The sequence below is a fragment of the Penicillium cinerascens genome (genome assembly GCF_028974065.1).
Source record: "Penicillium cinerascens strain IBT 15544 chromosome Unknown contig_6_segment0_segment0, whole genome shotgun sequence".
Lineage (NCBI taxonomy): Eukaryota > Fungi > Ascomycota > Eurotiomycetes > Eurotiales > Aspergillaceae > Penicillium > Penicillium cinerascens.
Genome location: NW_026695295.1, coordinates 81,654 through 98,968, shown reverse-complemented (window position 1 = coordinate 98,968; position 17,315 = coordinate 81,654). Strand labels below are relative to the sequence as shown.

The window sequence follows — 17,315 nt, the reverse complement described above, 5'->3', positions numbered from 1 at the left end:
AAAAGGGTTTGTCTTATCAGCATTCGACAAATTTGCAGGGGTTCAAGTGAGCAAGCGGGAGGAAAGGCGAGGTGGCATCGAATCAGACGCGGGGGTCAGCCCAGACAGGAAATGCTCGCTAATAGGCGGTCGGGGCTAGACTCCAACTGGTATAGCGACATGTTGCTAGGTTTTCATGTGCAAGTGAATCGAAAATAAATTGTCAATTGGAATAGGACCTCAGCGTATGATTGAAGAATGCCAGGAACAATATCAATAAAGAAGACTCCCACACTGCAGAAAATGGCCCCGACGCCGATCCTAACTGTGCCAAAACAAAAAGGTAATGACGGGACGAACAAAAAAGAGAACGATTGATGAAGGCTGACTCGCTTCATCGTCATTCAAGTGCACTGGGCGTCATGCCACACAAGTAGTCGCAATAGACGTCGTCGCAAGAGTAGTAGCCGGAACGGGCGTAGTTGCAATAGGCTTATTGTATCGTGCACAGCAATCACAGTCGTTGTCAAAGTGCATGGTCTTGGCGCTTCCAGTATCAATCTGAATCGCACTCCATCTCTCGCAGCAGCGACATTGGCGAAGGCAACATCCCCAACGAAGCTGAGAAGCGATCTTTTCGAGCTTCCAACGGGCATGCGGCCTGCACTCTCGTTTTAAGAGGAATTCACTGGCCAGCTTGCCGGGTGGCTTGGTTCTCTCCAGGTTCTGGAGCCGCTGAATGTGTTCGCAGTAGTCCCTGGACACTTGTACAATGTCCCGAGAGTATTGCTGCAGCTTTGACGAGTCGGAAGGTGTCATTCGACCTTGTTCTTCCGAGATTCTCTCGAGGTGGCCAATATGGGCGTTAAGATGGCTTGTCAATGCCAAAATTTTACCGCGCTTCCTCAATTCCATTTTGTATTGGTGGATCCAATTCTCTTGTGTCTCAGCATTTTATTTGACCTCGAACTCCCGTAAGTACAGTTCGAAACTGTTGAATTCGATATGCCCCGGTACATTAGGTTTCCGGTGGCCTACGGCAGACGCGATGCGTAGAATGAATGTTTTGAAAGCCATTGTAAAAATGCTTCTTTGACAGATGATAGAAGAAGTATTGAGGTTGATGGAAGAGCCTAGTGAAGCAGTTGTGAGAGTATTTAGTCGTGAAGAGAGTCTCAGAGGTAGAAAAACCATGGGTGCCAGGGAAAGGAAACAGTAAGAAAAGCCCCGAGATCCAGCATTACCGTGTTCGATTTGAAATCGGAGGTCAAAATTGGTTTGGTTTAAGCACTAAAAGGCTAAGCGTTATTTTTGATCTGTTTGCCACGACATAACTAAGCCCGTCAGGGACTACACTAAGACCGCCGCCGAGTTCGGGTACGGAATGAAAGAGGAGTTCTCTCAAGCTCCCACCTTGATATCCTCATTGGCCAGCTCTATCCCATGGTGCGGACTCCAGGGAGTATCAAGGCCTCTTCTATTTTATCTAGAGTACACAGCACATGAAGTTTCTCGGACGAGTCTCTAAGTTTGCTCCAGATCATTCCAAGGGTGCTACTCGTCGTTCACTATACAAGAACCACTTGAAGATAATATGTTCGTCTCCAAGTTACACGCGTAATTTCAACCTAGTGATATTGACAGGTTCCCAACGTCTATAAAAGTGGAGACTAATCTGCTGTATGTTTACAGAGCCACTCACGCATCCATGTCGCGAGGCAACACTAGTTACACATTTCTAGACAAAGGTATCTGCACAATCAAATGTATTGCTATTGCCTACTTTGTCTTATATTTTCTCAATGTTATCCTGGTCTGTTATCCTGGTCTGAGAAGTCTAGACTACGAGGGAATATATCCACCCCCGCTTCCCCCGACACGGATCGAATTCCCATGGGGTATGGGGTCGGTCGATCATTGATGGCCTGATGCGCCCCACTTGGAAGGTCGCTGTTGTTGCCGATTCCAGCCTACATGGGCATGATCCTCGATACGAGTTGCTTTGAAGTACAAACATCTGGTGCTTTTCGATGACCGTCCTGGATACTGCAATTTTTCATGTCGATGGGTCCTCGTTAAGCCAAGGAGATTGTACATCCACCCAAGTTAGCCATCAACTAACGCACCAACCATGGAAGCCGTTGTCTACACCGGACTCAGGAACGGTTGAAGAAATCTATTGTGAAAATACTCATGCCTCCGGCTTTATATTGATATACTACGTGTATCTTCATGCGATCTACGAGCAGTTATAATTTGAAGCAAATTGAATCAGAAATCAGATTGTGGAGTTATGCGTCAATTGAGGGGTAAAAAATGTGAATCTTTTAACATGTAGAGGTGTAGGAAGGGTAAGGCTGATGGCTTAGATGTCCACATGTCGCTAGTGAACGCGACGATCACGCCGCCCCTCCTGCGTCTGATGGAGTCGGGACTGTTGGACATCGGCTAGTTCATCACCCATCGTATGTCCCACCTAGATCCCATTTGGCCATATTCGAAGCGATGCACTAATCCGTAGCAGACTTCCCCGTACCGAGGCAGCCACAGCCTAGTGGAGTATTTGCGGGATGGCCGCTCGGAGTGTCGGAGACCGATTATGGGCCGGGCTCGCCAAGATGCTTTCGCTTCTAGAAACGAGGTTTTCTTCCACTTCGCTTCCCTTTCCGGACTCGCGGAGGCTCCGGGAGCCGAATTCTGGTACAGGCAAATGGAGGCGGCGCCCCTGAAATCATAGTTCCTCCGTCTGCAGTAAGATCGCGCTACTGGGCGCAGTGTGAAAAAGTATGAAATAAAGAACAAGGGTCTACCGCATATGCGAGTGATACGACGGCATGGGGGGCATCAGATAACACGTTGTTGCGAGATGGCCCAACACTTGTGGCTGTTGAGCGGATCTGCTCCGGGCGATGGAGATGACAACCACTCCGCTGCCAATCAAGGGTCCCAGCAGCGCGGCGCCAAGGAGGCTCCAGTTGCCACCTCCCAAAACCGGTCTGATTGGCAATTGTCCAATTGCCATCCGACAGTAACCCCGGGCTAGCCCAAGCTAGGTTTGAAGCGAAATCCTACCATATCTTCCCGCCCTCGGGCGCCGCGTCCTACTCCACTCGGCTTTTTTTACTCTTTTTTTCTGTATCTTTTTTACCTCTTTACCTCTTTGCTTCTTTACTCAATCTTTCCCTTGCTTGTTGTCTCATTCTCTACATTCTTTTTAATTCCCACGTGCCGGTGTAATATCCCTGCCTGCATGCACACCTTTCAGCCAGGGCCTTGATCTATACTCGTTATGGCTATCGAGGGGGAAATACGCCGCCCATCGCGCGTGTCTATCGGGCGCTCAGAAACGGGTCCCGAGACGGACAAGGCAGACCGCACGCTGGAGGACCTGGGATATACCCCGGAACTGGCGCGTAACCGCTCCGTCTGGCAGGTCACCTTCATGTGCTTCATTCTCTCGTCCGTCCCCTACGGCTTGTCGACTACCTTGTATTATCCTCTCGCCGCGGGTGGCCCCGCCAATATCATCTGGGGCTGGGTCCTCATCTCGTTCCTGATCCTGTGCGTCGCCGTCTCGCTCGCGGAAATCACCTCGGTTTATCCCACGGCCGGGGGCGTCTACTACCAAACATTCGTTCTGTCTCCGCTATGGTGCCGTCGTGTCGCGTCGTGGATTTGCGGTTGGTCATATGTCGCGGGAAATATCACCATCACCCTCGCCGTCAACTTTGGAACCACTCTACTCTTCGTCGCTTGCCTTAACGTTTTCGAGAAGGCTCCCGGAGTTGGTATCACCGATGATTTCCAGGCTTATCAGATCTTCTTGCTTTTCTTGGCTATCACTCTTCTCACGCACGCTATCTCGGCCTTTGGAAACAAATGGCTACCCTGGCTGGAGGTACGTGGACGCACGTGCTCTATTTCCCGATCTGGTACTAACGATGATCGCGCAGACTTTTGCCATTTTCTGGACTATCGCCGGTTTGATCGCCATCGTCGTGTGTTTGTTGGCTGTTGCGAAGGAAGGCCGCCGCTCGGGTGCCTGGGTCTTCGGTCACTTCGAGACGCAAGCCGGGTGGCCGGCCGGCTGGTCTTTCTTTATTGGATTGTTGCAAGCCGCCTACGCCACTTCGGCCACTGGCATGATCGTCTCGTGAGTGATACAATTGCTAGATGGGAAGTCCAACTTACTGACCGAAAACAGTCTCTGTGAAGAAGTTCGTGAACCCGCCATCATGGTCCCCAAGGCCATGGTGGGTACTATTGTGATCAACACCATCGCCGGTCTCCTCTTCTTGATCCCCGTCTGCTTCGTCCTTCCCGATCTGACGATGCTGGTCAACTTGGCCTCCGGTCAGCCCACGCCCGTCATCTTCAGGCACGCTCTCGGTAGCTCGGTCGGTGCCTTCTGCCTGATGATCCCTTTGCTGGTTCTCGGCATCATCTGCGGAGTTGGCTGCGTGACGGCCACATCGCGGTGCACCTGGGCCTTTGCTCGTGATGGTGGTATTCCCGGCTCTGGTTGGTGGCGCATCGTCGACAAGAAGCTCGAAATTCCCCTGAACGCGATGATCCTGGGCATGCTGGTCGAGATCGCATTGGGTGCCATCTATTTTGGTTCGACCGCTGCCTACAATGCTTTCTCCGGTGTGGGGGTCATCTTCCTGACCATGAGTTACGCCTGTCCGATTGCCGTCTCCTTGTTCTTCCGCCGTCGTGAGGATATCAAGAACGGTCGTTTCAACTTTGGAATCTTTGGCGCCATCGCCAACGTGATTGCTCTCGGTACGTCTACTATCATCCGTCTGTCCTCCTTTTGCTAACATAGTCAACAGGCTGGAGTGTCCTCGCTATTCCTTTATTCTGCATGCCGACCCTGAAAGCTGTCACTCTGGAAAGTATGAACTACGCCTCGGTGGTGTTTGTTGGATTTGTGTTCATCGCCGCCGTTTGGTACATAATTTGGGGCTACCAAAATTACCGCGGTCCGCCTACCGATGCAGTTGAACGCGACAGCGACTCGCCCTCAGTGCCCAAAGCAACCTCCAAGCTCTCCAGCAAAATCATCGCTGAAATCGACAGCAAATCCCGCCCAGAACTCGACAGCAAATAATCAATCACCCAACCACCCGTGGTCTCGTCATTGCGCCGCGCCCCCCAGATGCGAAATTTCTGTAGTTCAGCCCTCTGCGAAATCTGTCTTCCTGCCCGCCGCAAAAATTCACCCTCCTCCCGTCGTCGAACCGATGCTTGCCCTCGCGGAATGAATACCCCCCCTCGCGTGTTTTCTATAGTAAATGTTCAGTTGGGGCGAGGTGCCCCTTGATGTACATACGCATAGTTATGTCCTTTCAAGTGCAGTATATGTCACTCGTTGCTTCTGGACCTCGAATACATTTTCTGCCCGTCAGTCTGAACTGTCTGTCACCATAATTTCTCGGTATTCTTTATCCGCTCTTCCGCGATTCTGCCAGAGAAATTTAACCCGCACAGCAATTCCATGGTAGTAGAGAAGACGTTTGCGACGCCCGGCTCTGCAGATCAAGATCCGCCCGCGCGGATTGATACACGGCGATGCAGCCTCCTGTTGAGCAAATCTGAATCTTGATGCTAAGACTCGTACTACTTGCTTGCCAAGGTGCAAGCTGGCAATCCCCAGAGAGACTGATTATCGCAGTCGATGCTGTTTCTTTCGCGGAATTTGCAGATTAGTCCCTGCTCGCGACTGGCTTCGAATAATCACCGGCTCAGCGAGTCGACGCAAATGCGACAAAGTGAACCGGCTCATCAATCCCATCTTCCTAGAGGCTGTGTCTTTTCTTCTCGGCCACAGGAGGCCCGTTGGAGGCGATCGCAGTCTACAGCATTGCTCAGTGTTGGCCTTCCTGCCAACCTTGGAACTACAAGTTGAAATCTGCCGGAGATTAGGGAATAGTACACAGTGCCGAGGTGGAGAATTAGTGGTGATCGTCCCTAAGCCGGCCGGCGTGGTTGCACCAAACCGCCCAATGTTGAGGTTTCTTTTGACACTTAGGACGCAGTGCTCCAGGGCTCTTTTTCAAGGTGTTTATCTAGCGGACTTTCGAGGTTCTGTTGAATGGAAACTGCCCAGGTGTGTAATTGATATCAAGATTGTCCTCGATTTCTACCTTCCGTTACTTGTCAAGTCATTATATGCATTCAACCTGTCCGGCTGTCCATCCAGGGTACACAATCATTGAGCGCCACGATTTAAGTACATTCTCTAGCCAATCCCGGCAATATGATCAATCACCCACCTGATACACACTGGCTGTACCAGTCGTTCCGGTACTGACACCCCCACACATCCTCACAAGCCGTAGGTCCTGAATAATCCTTACTCCCACATTGGCCGTAGAGTCCTACTTGAGTAGTCCTAGGCCAGCTAGAAACAAAAGTGCAAATGGCTTTATGATGTCCGTGTCGACCATGCAAGGGACGACTTAAGGTACCTCGAGTGAACCGACAGCTGCTCATGGATGAGTTGCTCGGGAGCGATCCTCGTGACCTCGAGCTTCGTCGCGCAGATCGATCTCGGCTAAAAGATCGTCTGGAACCGGCCGAAGCCCTCCGTTACATTTTCCGGCCTGGATCCTGTTAGCGAAGGAACCCGATGAGAAGCCGATCTTTGGCCAGACCGATGGTTCCATCCACGGGAGGCCCGGCCGAATCTGCCAATAAACGGTCCGCCACCAGCCGAGGACATCGCTACAACACAAAAGAGCCGAACAACTCGGGAGCCCGAAACGACGTAATCGGGTACACGAGTGGAATCGACGCAAAAACTGAAAACTCATTGGATAAGAAGTACTCTGCAATGTGTCAGCATTCCTGGGGAGCCGCCTCGGGTTTGTGCGATCGTTATTCGTCCACAAAGCCCGCAGAGATTTTGGCGTTCTCCTTTTCTAAGATTCTGCTCAGAGCCTTTTTCATTAGGTCTTCTAGTTCAATTACATTTACTGTCTTCTACCAAACATGTCACGCGGAGTGGGTTGATTGTATGGGTCATGAAGAAATTCATTATTACCCTGCGCAGATTCTTCAATGACGTATCAGGAACCAAGAAGCGGGTGTGGCGGCGCCACCGACGGGGCGTGAAATACCAGGTCGACTGTGCGGATTAAAAGGATTTAGGTTTTAAAGCCTGACAAGGGAAATTACAGTCGGGATGTGACCGAGAGCGAAACGGGGCACACGGGAAACGATGGGGACACCTGTGCAATGATGTAAGGAGCGGAGGAGTCCCTGGAAACACGTGTGGAAGTCCCTCCACGGACTCCACATTTCCCCTCGGGATTTTTGCGGCCTTCCTTGTCTGGAGATGGCTACTTCTCGGGGCATCTTCACCGGGATAAGTATCAGGTATGACTCGTGGGAGAACAATGTGGAGGGCCTGGGGTCCGAAAACCCGGCTTCGTTTTTGAAACATACGGCCCACCGACTTCTCCAGATATCCCGAAACATGTAGCCGAACGTAAGTTGCTGCGTACGTCAACATGTCACTTCCTATGCAGTTATGCAGGCGGGTATATCGAAGAACCCTTGAAAGGGAACTCTGGTAACGAGATCAACGACCAAAGTGGGATCCCGAGCCAAGAACGTCTCTCGGCACGGCTTGGCTGTGCAGCCGCCGCCGAGTTTTGCCACCAGTCAACCCGAAATCCCAGCATTTACGTGCCGGGAACTCGGCCATCCGTCTGACTGGCGAACCGTAGCCGATCATTCACTGGAACTAGCCCTGGCTGGCTTATCCCCCTGCCCTCGGTGGATTCACTCGGGAGCCGTGCAAGTCGGCTTCGGCCGGTCTGGTTTGCTGGTTTGACTCGGTCGCACGGTTTTCGGCATTGGGCATTGTCATGTATGTACATACTCGCGTGTCGTCTCTCCACATCGCCTCTCCACTCGCCCCAGGCAAATGGTTGGAGCCTTGTTTCCCCTGTTCCTGGGGGATTACAAAAAGGCTCTGTTGTCTCCGGATTCTGGCATTTCTTTTCCTTTTTTTCCCCACGGGCATTTCCCTTTCCCACCTGACATTCTTTACTTGACAACAAGAGGTTACCTTTTACCAAAACCTTGATTTTATAACATACCAAGGTCTTGTGACAAGAGAAAGAGAAGTTTCACTTAAAACCCATCCCTCAATATGGGCCTCGAATCAACCTCCCATCATGGGGAGTCTGTCTCAGCTCCGGCTCAGCAGCCCAGTACCGATACTTCCTTCCAGAACAGCCCCATCCAGAAACCCATGATGCCGGCTGGCGTCGACACTCCCATTCCCCGGATCACCCTGCGGTCCCTCACCATGGCCCTCTTTGTCTCGATGGGTGGTCTGCTCTTCGGTTATGATACCGGTCAGATTTCAGGTTTCCAAGAGATGAGCAATTACTTGGAGCGATACGGTCAGCTCAACGCCAAGGGGGAGTGGGCCTTCAGTGACACCCGCGCCGGTCTTATTGTCGGTCTTCTCTCCATCGGTACTTTGATTGGCGCGCTGGTGGGCGCCCCCGTGGCAGACTATCTGGGCCGCAAGTGGTCGATCAGTGTCTGGTGTGTCATTCTCATAGTTGGCCTCGTCGTCCAGATTTCCTCTCCCGCCGGACACTGGTGGCAGATGGTTGTCGGCCGTTGGGTCACTGGTCTGGGTGTCGGTGGTTGCTCTCTGCTGGTCCCTATGTACCAGGGTGAGAGTGCTCCCCGTCACATCCGTGGTGCCATGATCAGCTGCTACCAACTGTTCGTCACCCTTGGTATCTTCCTGGCCTACTGCATTAACTTGGGCACCCACAACCTCGAGGGCACTGCCCAGTGGCGGATCACCCTCGGCCTGACCTTCCTTTTTGCCATCGTTCTTGGTGGCGGCATGGTCTTCTTCCCCGAGAGCCCTCGCTTTGAGTTTCGACACGGAAAGGTCGACAGCGCCCGCCGTACCCTGGCCAAGCTGTATGGTATCCCCGAGAACCACGTCCGCATCATTGAGGAAATGAACGAGATCCGTGAACAGTTCGAGGCCGAGTCGGAGGGCCAGAAGTGGCACGAGTTCATCACCGCCCCTCGCATGTTCTACCGCATCGTGTTGGGTATGGTTCTGCAGAGTCTGCAGCAGCTCACTGGCGCCAATTACTTCTTTTACTATGTAAGCGTCGAATCCCATGCTCTCTAATTATCGAGAACACCATTGCTAATACCTCTCAGGGTACCACCATCTTCCAGGGCGCTGGCATTTCGGACAGCTTCATTACTCAGGTCATTCTCGGTGCTGTCAACTTCAGCACCACTTTCGGTGGTCTGTACGTTGTTGAGAACTTCGGTCGCCGCAAGTCTCTTATCTTCGGTGCAATCTGGATGTTCGTCATGTTCATGATATTCGCCTCTTTGGGTCACTTCATGTTGGACATCGAGAACCCTCAGAACACACCCGGTGCCGGTAAGGGCATGATTGTCGTTGCCTGCTTCTTCATTGCCGCCTATGCCATGACCTGGGGTCCTATGATCTGGGCCATTGCCGCCGAGCTGTTCCCCTCTAAGTATCGTGCCAAGGGTATGGCTCTGGCCACTGCCTCCAACTGGGCCTGGAACTTCCTCATCAGTTTCTTCACCACCTTCATCACCAGTGATATCGACTTCGCCTATGGCTACGTCTTCGCTGGCTGCCTCTTCGTCGGTGCTCTCGTCGTCTACTTCTTCGTTATCGAGGGTAAGGGTCGTACTCTAGAGGAGCTTGACTACATGTATGTCAACAAGGTTGCTCCCTGGAAGAGCAGCTCCTACAAGATCCCTAACCGCCAGGAGTGGTTGGCCGATGAGAGCCCCTACGGGCGGAAGGAGCAGGAGATGTACCATGCCGAGAACGCCTAAGCGTCAATGGAAGACGCCTTTCGGCATTTATTACTTCTTTCTTCATGAACAGTGTTCACTTTTTTATTTTATTTCTTATTATTTTTGTTTTTGAGCCACGTTGGTCATGATGCATGAAAACCGATTTTGGACCTGGAGTCCCACACTACATTGTCTGGCGTTCAAACCCCTGGATGTACACTTAGCATATATTGCACGTATTTGCATTGAATAGAACTTTAGACCATCACTTCTTCGCTGCAACTATTACAATATTTTCATTAACTGCGGTCGGACCTGTGCGCCTACCTGTCTGAGCCAGTAGTGTAGTCGCTTTAAAGGCAAGACAGTATGCGGCAGCCTTTTTTTTCTGACGCACGAATGAATCAAGTTTACGTGTTCATTGGCAAATGTCTAGTTATTCGAGGCAGGTTCCGCTGGGTATCTCTGAGCGATGATCAGCGGGATGAACAAGAAAGCACCCATGCAGGTTCCGGGTGTCAATCAAAATCTGGTATGCACTTTCATCAATGTCACTCAAAGATTATAGGAAAAGCCTTGCGAAGAATGCGAAGATGCCCATAGCTAATTGGGCAAGGAGTGTCAAATTTCGGAGTCACTCTTGGTGCCGTCTATTTTGATACGTATCTTCAGAGATTCGATAGTAAAGCGATAGAACCTCTCGTATCTGCGCAGTTCTTCGTCTGGCGCAGCCCCGCTGTCCTCAGAGGTCATTCAAGTGTTTCAGCAAAGCTTTACAGCTCGGGTTCAAGCATTGTTATGGAATGACCGAGTGTTGCAGTTGCATAACAGCGCACCATTTAGAGAAGTTCACCTACGAGTACCCATACTGCGTCACCATTATTTTGCAGATACAGGAGTCAAAGAGTGAATCCCGAACGGGAAAGGGGGTTTCGTTATAATGACCATGGTGGGATCACGGCTCGGGGCTCACGGGTGATTATTGGATATCTACATAATGAGAAGGTAACGTCTTAAACATTCAACACTGAAGGCTGGCTATACAATGGTGACATGGGATATAGAGGGGTTTATCACTATCACCGATGGGATCAAGGAAATGATAAAGGTCAAAGGGACTGCGGTCGCACCAGCTGAGCTCGAGGATCTGCTACTTAGATGCCCGACGGTGGAAGATATAACCGTAGACACCATCCCAAATGACTACACTGGTCAGCATACCAAAGCCCATGTTGTGTTGAAGCCCGGTATCCTACTGACAACTTTCTCATTAGTCCATCAAATCACGGGGTTTGTGCGGGGGTGCCGCATATCTAGGTCACGGAGCTCGACTTGCTTCAAGAGACTCCAAAGAGTGCTAGTGGGAAGATGCTCCGACGCGTGTTGCGTGAATTGGGGTTAGAGAATAATAGGAAGCGGAGTTATATGGTGGATCGCGAAGAAGTCCAGTCTAACCTTTAGTTCGATATAGTAGTACCAATCGATGTTATCGTAGAAAAGACTTTGCGGTTTGAAATGGAAGTTTGGAGGAGTCTTAGTCTTCATCACAATTTGCAGGTATACTCAGCGCTGAGTTGTTCTTTGACACAGTGCTTGCTACTCGGGAAAAGTGTGCACGTAAGTAGCAGATACCGCCCGCGGAGCCCGCCCATAGCACCTTGGGGCAAGGGTTAGTTCGCAGCAGTTAGAGAACCCACAACCCCAAATAATAGTCGAAGTGCTGGTACGAGAGTTACCAGGATCAACGAAAACGAATCCCAAATCTTGTCGACACTAGAGCATCAAATAGTCCGCAATAATCCTATCCCCCGCCGTTTCTGATGCATAAGACAGTCTCAAATCAACCTTGGAAAGGTCCAAGTGGAAGGCAGTGGACCTATCAGGAGGTTATTCGGGGGTCCAAGGGGTCGGCAAATTTCACCCGCAAAACCCAGCGCGGTCCAAGACCTGATTCTGGACCTGTGCTCCCGTCATCCCGTTTGGTCTAGTTCAGTCTAGAATCGTGCTCCAGCCCCGAACCCTTGCCAAGCTGGACTTTTGCCCCCGGGCACATGGTGTGAAAACAAGGACGGTTCCATTTTTGTGCCCGTTTAATCACGGGTGTTGCCGCATGCTTCCTGGTGATGAGAAAATCCTCTCTCATGCCGACCTCCTTTTCGCCCCTGCTTTAAACGACTTCGACGAGACAGCTGGGTTCGACTTCACCATTTTCCCTCTCCATGAGTTTTGACGCCATCATCGCGGTCGGATGCGCATTCCTATCGCCGTGCAGCTTGGGCTGCTAGTCCTGTTGACTACCGTTGTCGGGATTGTCGTCCTTGCTATTGCAACGGTGAGAATCCCGGTCTTGAAACAAGAGGAAAGGCAGGATTGGCATACTAACCAAAGAACCAGTGGACCACGACCTACGAATTCGTCGTGAATGTCGGGTAAGCGTCACTTTTCTGACGGAGTAGGACTGCGCATGCTGACAATCACGTAGAACCCAGAGCCTCGAGCTTGTCGCGACCATCAAAGCCAGCCAGATCGCCTCTAGTTTAGACCTCCTCGAAGTGACCAGCAAGACCATATCCACGCGAATCTTAGTCCAGGCAGCCCTTCTCCAGTATTATGCTGGAAACACCTCCACGAGCAATTGGGTGACGTCCATAACCGACGTACAGTCGGCACTGGGAACCCGAGGGTACCTTAGTCTTTACCAGGCAGTTCTCTACTCAAGGAGTGGGCAGGTGGATAATGAGAGGCTACTCAGTGTGACCAGTGAAACGGTGCCAGATATTACACTTCCTTATACCTATGCCAATGGAAGTCAGGTAAAATTGGGATCGGATAGCTTGGGGTACCCCCCGGAGCTGTATCCCAATCTCACATACACGAACTCACCCGGCGGCAACAGCTCAACCACCGTGCATGCCTTTCCTGACTATCCGCTGGGACTGAAATCCGCCTTGCTTCTCGGTCCCTTGAGAATCAACGATTCATTCTCGCTCATTTCCTTGACGCTGCCCATTGTCAACAACATGTCGGAGACGGATCTACTTGGGTTCATGACGTGAGTGGGAGTCCTTCTGAGGGCAGCACATTAAGGTTCTCTTGAAAATTATACTAATGACCTCATAGCATTGTCGCCAGTGCAGCAGCTTTTCAAAGCGTTGTTAGCTCTAGGGATGGTCTGGGGAACACGGGACAGGTTCTCCTGATCGGGCCTTCTCGACCTGAGAACACATTCGCAGCAAAGTCCCAGCCTGCGACAGCTACATATCCACCTGATGCCGCAGCTCTTGCCGATGCACGGGTTCATTATGTGTTTGAGCCCACACCCCTGCCAGGACAAACCAGTCGGCATCGTGGCGTCTCGACTGACACTTCGTGGGAGCTTTCGCAGTATCCAATGGCGCTGAAGCTGATGCTCGAACCCTATGAAACCGAGAACCATTCCATTAGTAAGCTTTCTACCTGGAATGAAAAGGGATATAGTGTTGCCGTGGGCGCGATTCGCCTTCAGAGCTCTCTGGTTGAATGGATTCTTATCGTGGAAGAGACTCATGCGGAGGCGTTCAGTCCAGTAGCTCGCCTCCGGAAAATTATTCTTGCCTGTGTGTTTGGAACAGCAGGACTGATAATTTTCATGGTGCCTATATTGACGCATTGGGCTGTTGCTCCGATTCGGAGACTACGAGCGGCGGCCCAGAAGTCCGTGACAACAGGGCTCTCTTTTCAGTTTCCCCAGTCTGAGAGACGGGATTCTCATACTACCGACGATGTCGGAGGCACCTTGGAGACGATGGAGGAGCAAGTCAATGAAAAGGGCCGACCTGCCATGTGGGCGAAGCGTTTCCGGGCCCCACTTGAAAGACTCAACAGCTCAGCCAACATGCGGAACCGAAGTCCTCGTCGGTTCCAGATCCCGGGAAGGGTTAAGGAGCAAAATCACTGCGTGACGGATGAACTGACAGAGCTTACAAAAACCTTCAATGAAATGTCGGACGAGCTGACGATCCAATATACACGATTGGAGGAACGAGTCGCGGAGCGAACGCGGGAGCTTGAGAAAGCAAAATTGGCCGCTGAAACTGCCAATGAAAGCAAGACCTTGTTCATTGCTAACATCTCACATGAGCTCAAGACGCCATTGAATGGCATTCTCGGCATGTGTGCGGTATGCATGGGCGAGGACGACCTTTCCCGCATCAAGAAATCGCTCCAAGTCGTCTACCAATCAGGCGATCTCCTTCTTCATCTTCTCAATGACCTGTTGACGTTCAGCAAGAACCAAATCGAACAAGCCATTCAGCTCGAGGAAAAAGAGTTCAAAATTTCGGATATCCGATCCCAGCTGGCGATCATCTTTCAAAACCAGGTCCATGAGAAAAACATCGAGTTCAGCGTTACCTGTGTATCCGCGGAAAGTTCTCAAACTGTCAAATCCACCTCGTGTTTGGAGGAAGGCGTTGAACGAATAGTTTCGGCTTCTTGCCAGGAGGCCGTAAATCTCATGAACATGGTGCTCTGGGGAGACCAGCACCGGATTCTTCAAGTCCTCATCAATTTGGTCAGCAACAGCCTCAAGTTTACCCCGGAGAATGGAAGGGTTCAGGTTCGTATTCGTTGCGTGGAGGATGATTCTGGCTCCGGAGGCCCTGTGACTGGAAGACGGTCCTCGCGATTCCAGGCACCTAACCGGCCCAACACGCAGAGTTCTATTGCAACCCATGAAGAGCCCAGGCAGAGCTTCTCAGATGGAAGGCAGCCTGCGACGGGAGCTATGCCGTCACTGCTATTTTACTTCGAGGTGGAGGACAACGGGCCCGGTGTCCCTGCTCACTTGCATCGGCGTATCTTCGATCCCTTTGTACAGGGAGACCTGGGATTGAATCGCAAATATGGAGGAACAGGTCTGGGTCTGAGTATTTGCGCTCAGTTGTCTCGAATTATGGGTGGCGCCATTGTCCTGGACAGCGAAGAGGGCAGAGGTTCCATTTTTACGTTGCGGATTCCGTTAAGGTTCGTTAAGGAGGTGGCCCCGAGTACCCATATTTCTAGCTCGCCTGGATCGAGAACCCCGAGTGTTTTATCCTTGGAGGATCTTTCTCATGCTGCAAAGACACCGTCGAATCATGGGTCGTTGAGGAATGAACCGGTTGCACCTGGTTTTGAAAAGTCGGATATTCAACCGCGACTAGTTGGCCTGAGTCAGCCATTTTTCACGCCGACGATTCCTTCATCACCTTCATCATCTCCGTCAAAAAACGCCACTCCAAGCAATGGTCAGCCAGCGGATGACGTCCCAAAGAAGATACGCGTCTTGGTGGCTGAGGACAACACGGTCAACCAGGAAGTGGTCCGACGGTAGGATATACTGACTCGCCTTTTTTGCTCTTTTGAATACTAACTTGTCCCAGAATGCTTGCTCTTGAAGAAGTCTACGATGTGACAATGGTCAAGGACGGTCAAGAAGCATACGACACGGTCAAGTCCAACATGGAGAAGGGTCGAGTCTTTGATCTCATCTTTATGGATATCCAGGTATTTCAAATCATGTCATTTGATCTTGAAAGGAGTTGCTAACTCGTGTAGATGCCAAATCTTGACGGCCTTCAAAGCACACGACTTATTCGGGAGATGGGGTACTCTGCACCGATAGTCGCGCTAAGTGCCTTTGCAGAAGAGAGCAATATCAAGGACTGCATGGACTCCGGAATGGACATGTTTATCAGGTTTGTGTTCATAGAATACACAACATTTCTCTTCTCGATACTGAAAACTTCCTTTAGCAAACCAATTCGGCGCCCTGCTTTGAAGCAAGTGCTCAACAAATTTGCGACTATCCCCGAAGAAGGCGAGACTGGGTCGTGCGAATAGTGTGTCTTGGATTGCGTACATATCACCATATTTTTTTCAATCTGAGCCCCAATCGTCACTATTCCTAAATTTTGTCTTCTTTAATTATTCAAAAAGGTGTGACGAATGGCATCGATGCATGGCCTTACGAGGGCGGTGACCGATTGTGCTGAGGAGACGGAACTAACCCGAATGGGAACTATCCCCGACTTTATATAAGTAATCGAGATCGAGGACCACACAATCAGTGTGCTGACAGAGCTCAAATTACTGATCCAGAAGAAAGCTTTGGCCGAACCTGCGGAGACATTGAGGTACACCAGCAGACTGAGAGCAGCAGTGACAGCCACGCATGCATATGGAACACCGAACTTTTCATAACGAAGGATCTGAGGCGCCTTGCCATCCAAAGCCGTGGAGTAGAGAATACGCGTAGACGCGTAGAAAAAATGAGTTGCCAGCGGACAAGGCCGATGTAAGAATCACGGAAATCATGGACGTATTCGTCGCTGCCTTTAGTCGTTCCGCGACTCACTATTTCTAGGATCATTCGGGGCATCGCCCACCACAATCCGCATCAAAGCAAACCAGCTCCGTAATGAGTACAAAAATTCCACGTGTCCTTTTATAAAATACCGCTTCACTCAGCTGCTGGACGAGTCACGTTTTGCCATAAGCGAGTTCCTCGGTGTTCCCCAGTCTACTGTTATTTTCGACCCCAACGCCACCACCGGAGTTAATACAGTCCTGCGCAATCTTGTATGGAACAGCGACGGGAAAGATGAAATCCTTCAGCTCGACATGATTTATGATGCATGTGGGAAGACCACGAGCTACGTTTGTGAAGTGACCCAAGGAAGGGCCCGCACTAGAGAGATTGGATTTACCTATCCAGTGGAGAATGATGAGATTCTTTCCGCATTCCAAAAGGGGATTCAGGCTTCTAAGAGCGAGGGGTTTCGCCCGCGAATCGCCATCTTCGATACGATATCTTCGAACCCAGGTCTGAGACTCCCTTTTGAACAACTCACGGCTATCTGTCGTTCAGAAGGCGTATTAAGCTTAATTGATGGTGCTCATGGCATTGGACAGATTGAGCTCAACCTGTCAAATTTGGATCCGGACTTTTTTGGCAGTAACTGCCATAAATGGCTGTTTACTGCTCGTGGATGTGCTGTATTCTACGTCCCCGAGCGCAACCAAGACATGATGCGAAGCACTTTGCCCACAAGCCATGGATTTAAAGCTCAACCGATCGGGGAAATTCCGTACAAAAAATCTGGCAACAATAGGAAATCTGATTTTGTCTTGAATTTTGAATTCGTTGGTACCACTGACAACATCTCTTTCTTGACCGTTCCGCACGCCGTAAAGTGGCGCGGGAGGTTTGCGGTGGGGAAGAAAAAGATCCACGAATATTGCATTCAACTTTCCCGCAACGGTGGGAACAGAGTTGCAGACATTTTAGGGACTTGGGGCCTGGACAACATTGCCAATACCTGTCGGATTACTACATGATGAATATTCTTTTGCCCATTCAAAAGCCGACTGTTGGAGATGGGAGCCTAGTAAAGGATGAGCAAGGGGCTGAAACCACCGTCACAGAGTTCATACAACAGACGATGATCAAAAAATGCCAGACATCCATGCCAATCTTC

General features: G+C 50.8%; 6 protein-coding genes across 6 annotated transcripts; 5 read left to right on the top strand and 1 right to left on the bottom strand.

Moving 5' to 3' along the window:
- Positions 1 to 399: 399 nt before the first annotated feature.
- On the bottom strand, positions 400 to 894 carry N7498_006022 (uncharacterized protein; the record flags this gene model as incomplete). Its single annotated transcript, XM_058453084.1, has 1 exon — positions 400 to 894. One exon carries the CDS (start codon positions 892 to 894, stop codon positions 400 to 402), a length of 495 nt encoding a protein of 164 aa, XP_058307275.1.
- Positions 895 to 3,268: 2,374 nt separating this feature from the next.
- Positions 3,269 to 5,092, top strand: N7498_006021 (putative amino acid permease; the record flags this gene model as incomplete). The annotated part of the gene is made up of 4 exons (XM_058453083.1): positions 3,269 to 3,877; positions 3,933 to 4,132; positions 4,184 to 4,764; positions 4,815 to 5,092. The coding sequence occupies 4 exons, from the start codon at positions 3,269 to 3,271 to the stop codon at positions 5,090 to 5,092; spliced, it is 1,668 nt and encodes a 555-aa protein (XP_058307274.1).
- Positions 5,093 to 8,143: 3,051 nt separating this feature from the next.
- On the top strand, positions 8,144 to 9,855 carry N7498_006020 (sugar porter family MFS transporter; the record flags this gene model as incomplete). The annotated part of the gene is made up of 2 exons (XM_058453082.1): positions 8,144 to 9,133; positions 9,193 to 9,855. The coding sequence occupies 2 exons, from the start codon at positions 8,144 to 8,146 to the stop codon at positions 9,853 to 9,855; spliced, it is 1,653 nt and encodes a 550-aa protein (XP_058307273.1).
- Positions 9,856 to 10,288: 433 nt separating this feature from the next.
- N7498_006019 (uncharacterized protein) lies at positions 10,289 to 10,757 on the top strand (the record flags this gene model as incomplete). Its single annotated transcript, XM_058453081.1, has 3 exons — positions 10,289 to 10,348; positions 10,420 to 10,575; positions 10,596 to 10,757. The coding sequence occupies 3 exons, from the start codon at positions 10,289 to 10,291 to the stop codon at positions 10,755 to 10,757; spliced, it is 378 nt and encodes a 125-aa protein (XP_058307272.1).
- A 104-nt stretch (positions 10,758 to 10,861) lies between these two features.
- N7498_006018 (uncharacterized protein) lies at positions 10,862 to 11,277 on the top strand (the record flags this gene model as incomplete). The annotated part of the gene is made up of 2 exons (XM_058453080.1): positions 10,862 to 11,110; positions 11,134 to 11,277. The coding sequence occupies 2 exons, from the start codon at positions 10,862 to 10,864 to the stop codon at positions 11,275 to 11,277; spliced, it is 393 nt and encodes a 130-aa protein (XP_058307271.1).
- Positions 11,278 to 11,999: 722 nt separating this feature from the next.
- On the top strand, positions 12,000 to 15,678 carry tcsB (putative sensor histidine kinase/response regulator TcsB/Sln1; the record flags this gene model as incomplete). Its single annotated transcript, XM_058453079.1, has 7 exons — positions 12,000 to 12,148; positions 12,211 to 12,245; positions 12,299 to 12,868; positions 12,937 to 15,165; positions 15,219 to 15,342; positions 15,394 to 15,533; positions 15,591 to 15,678. The coding sequence occupies exons 1-7, from the start codon at positions 12,065 to 12,067 to the stop codon at positions 15,676 to 15,678; spliced, it is 3,270 nt and encodes a 1,089-aa protein (XP_058307270.1). The 5' UTR covers positions 12,000 to 12,064.
- Between the last annotated feature and the right edge of the window lie 1,637 nt (positions 15,679 to 17,315).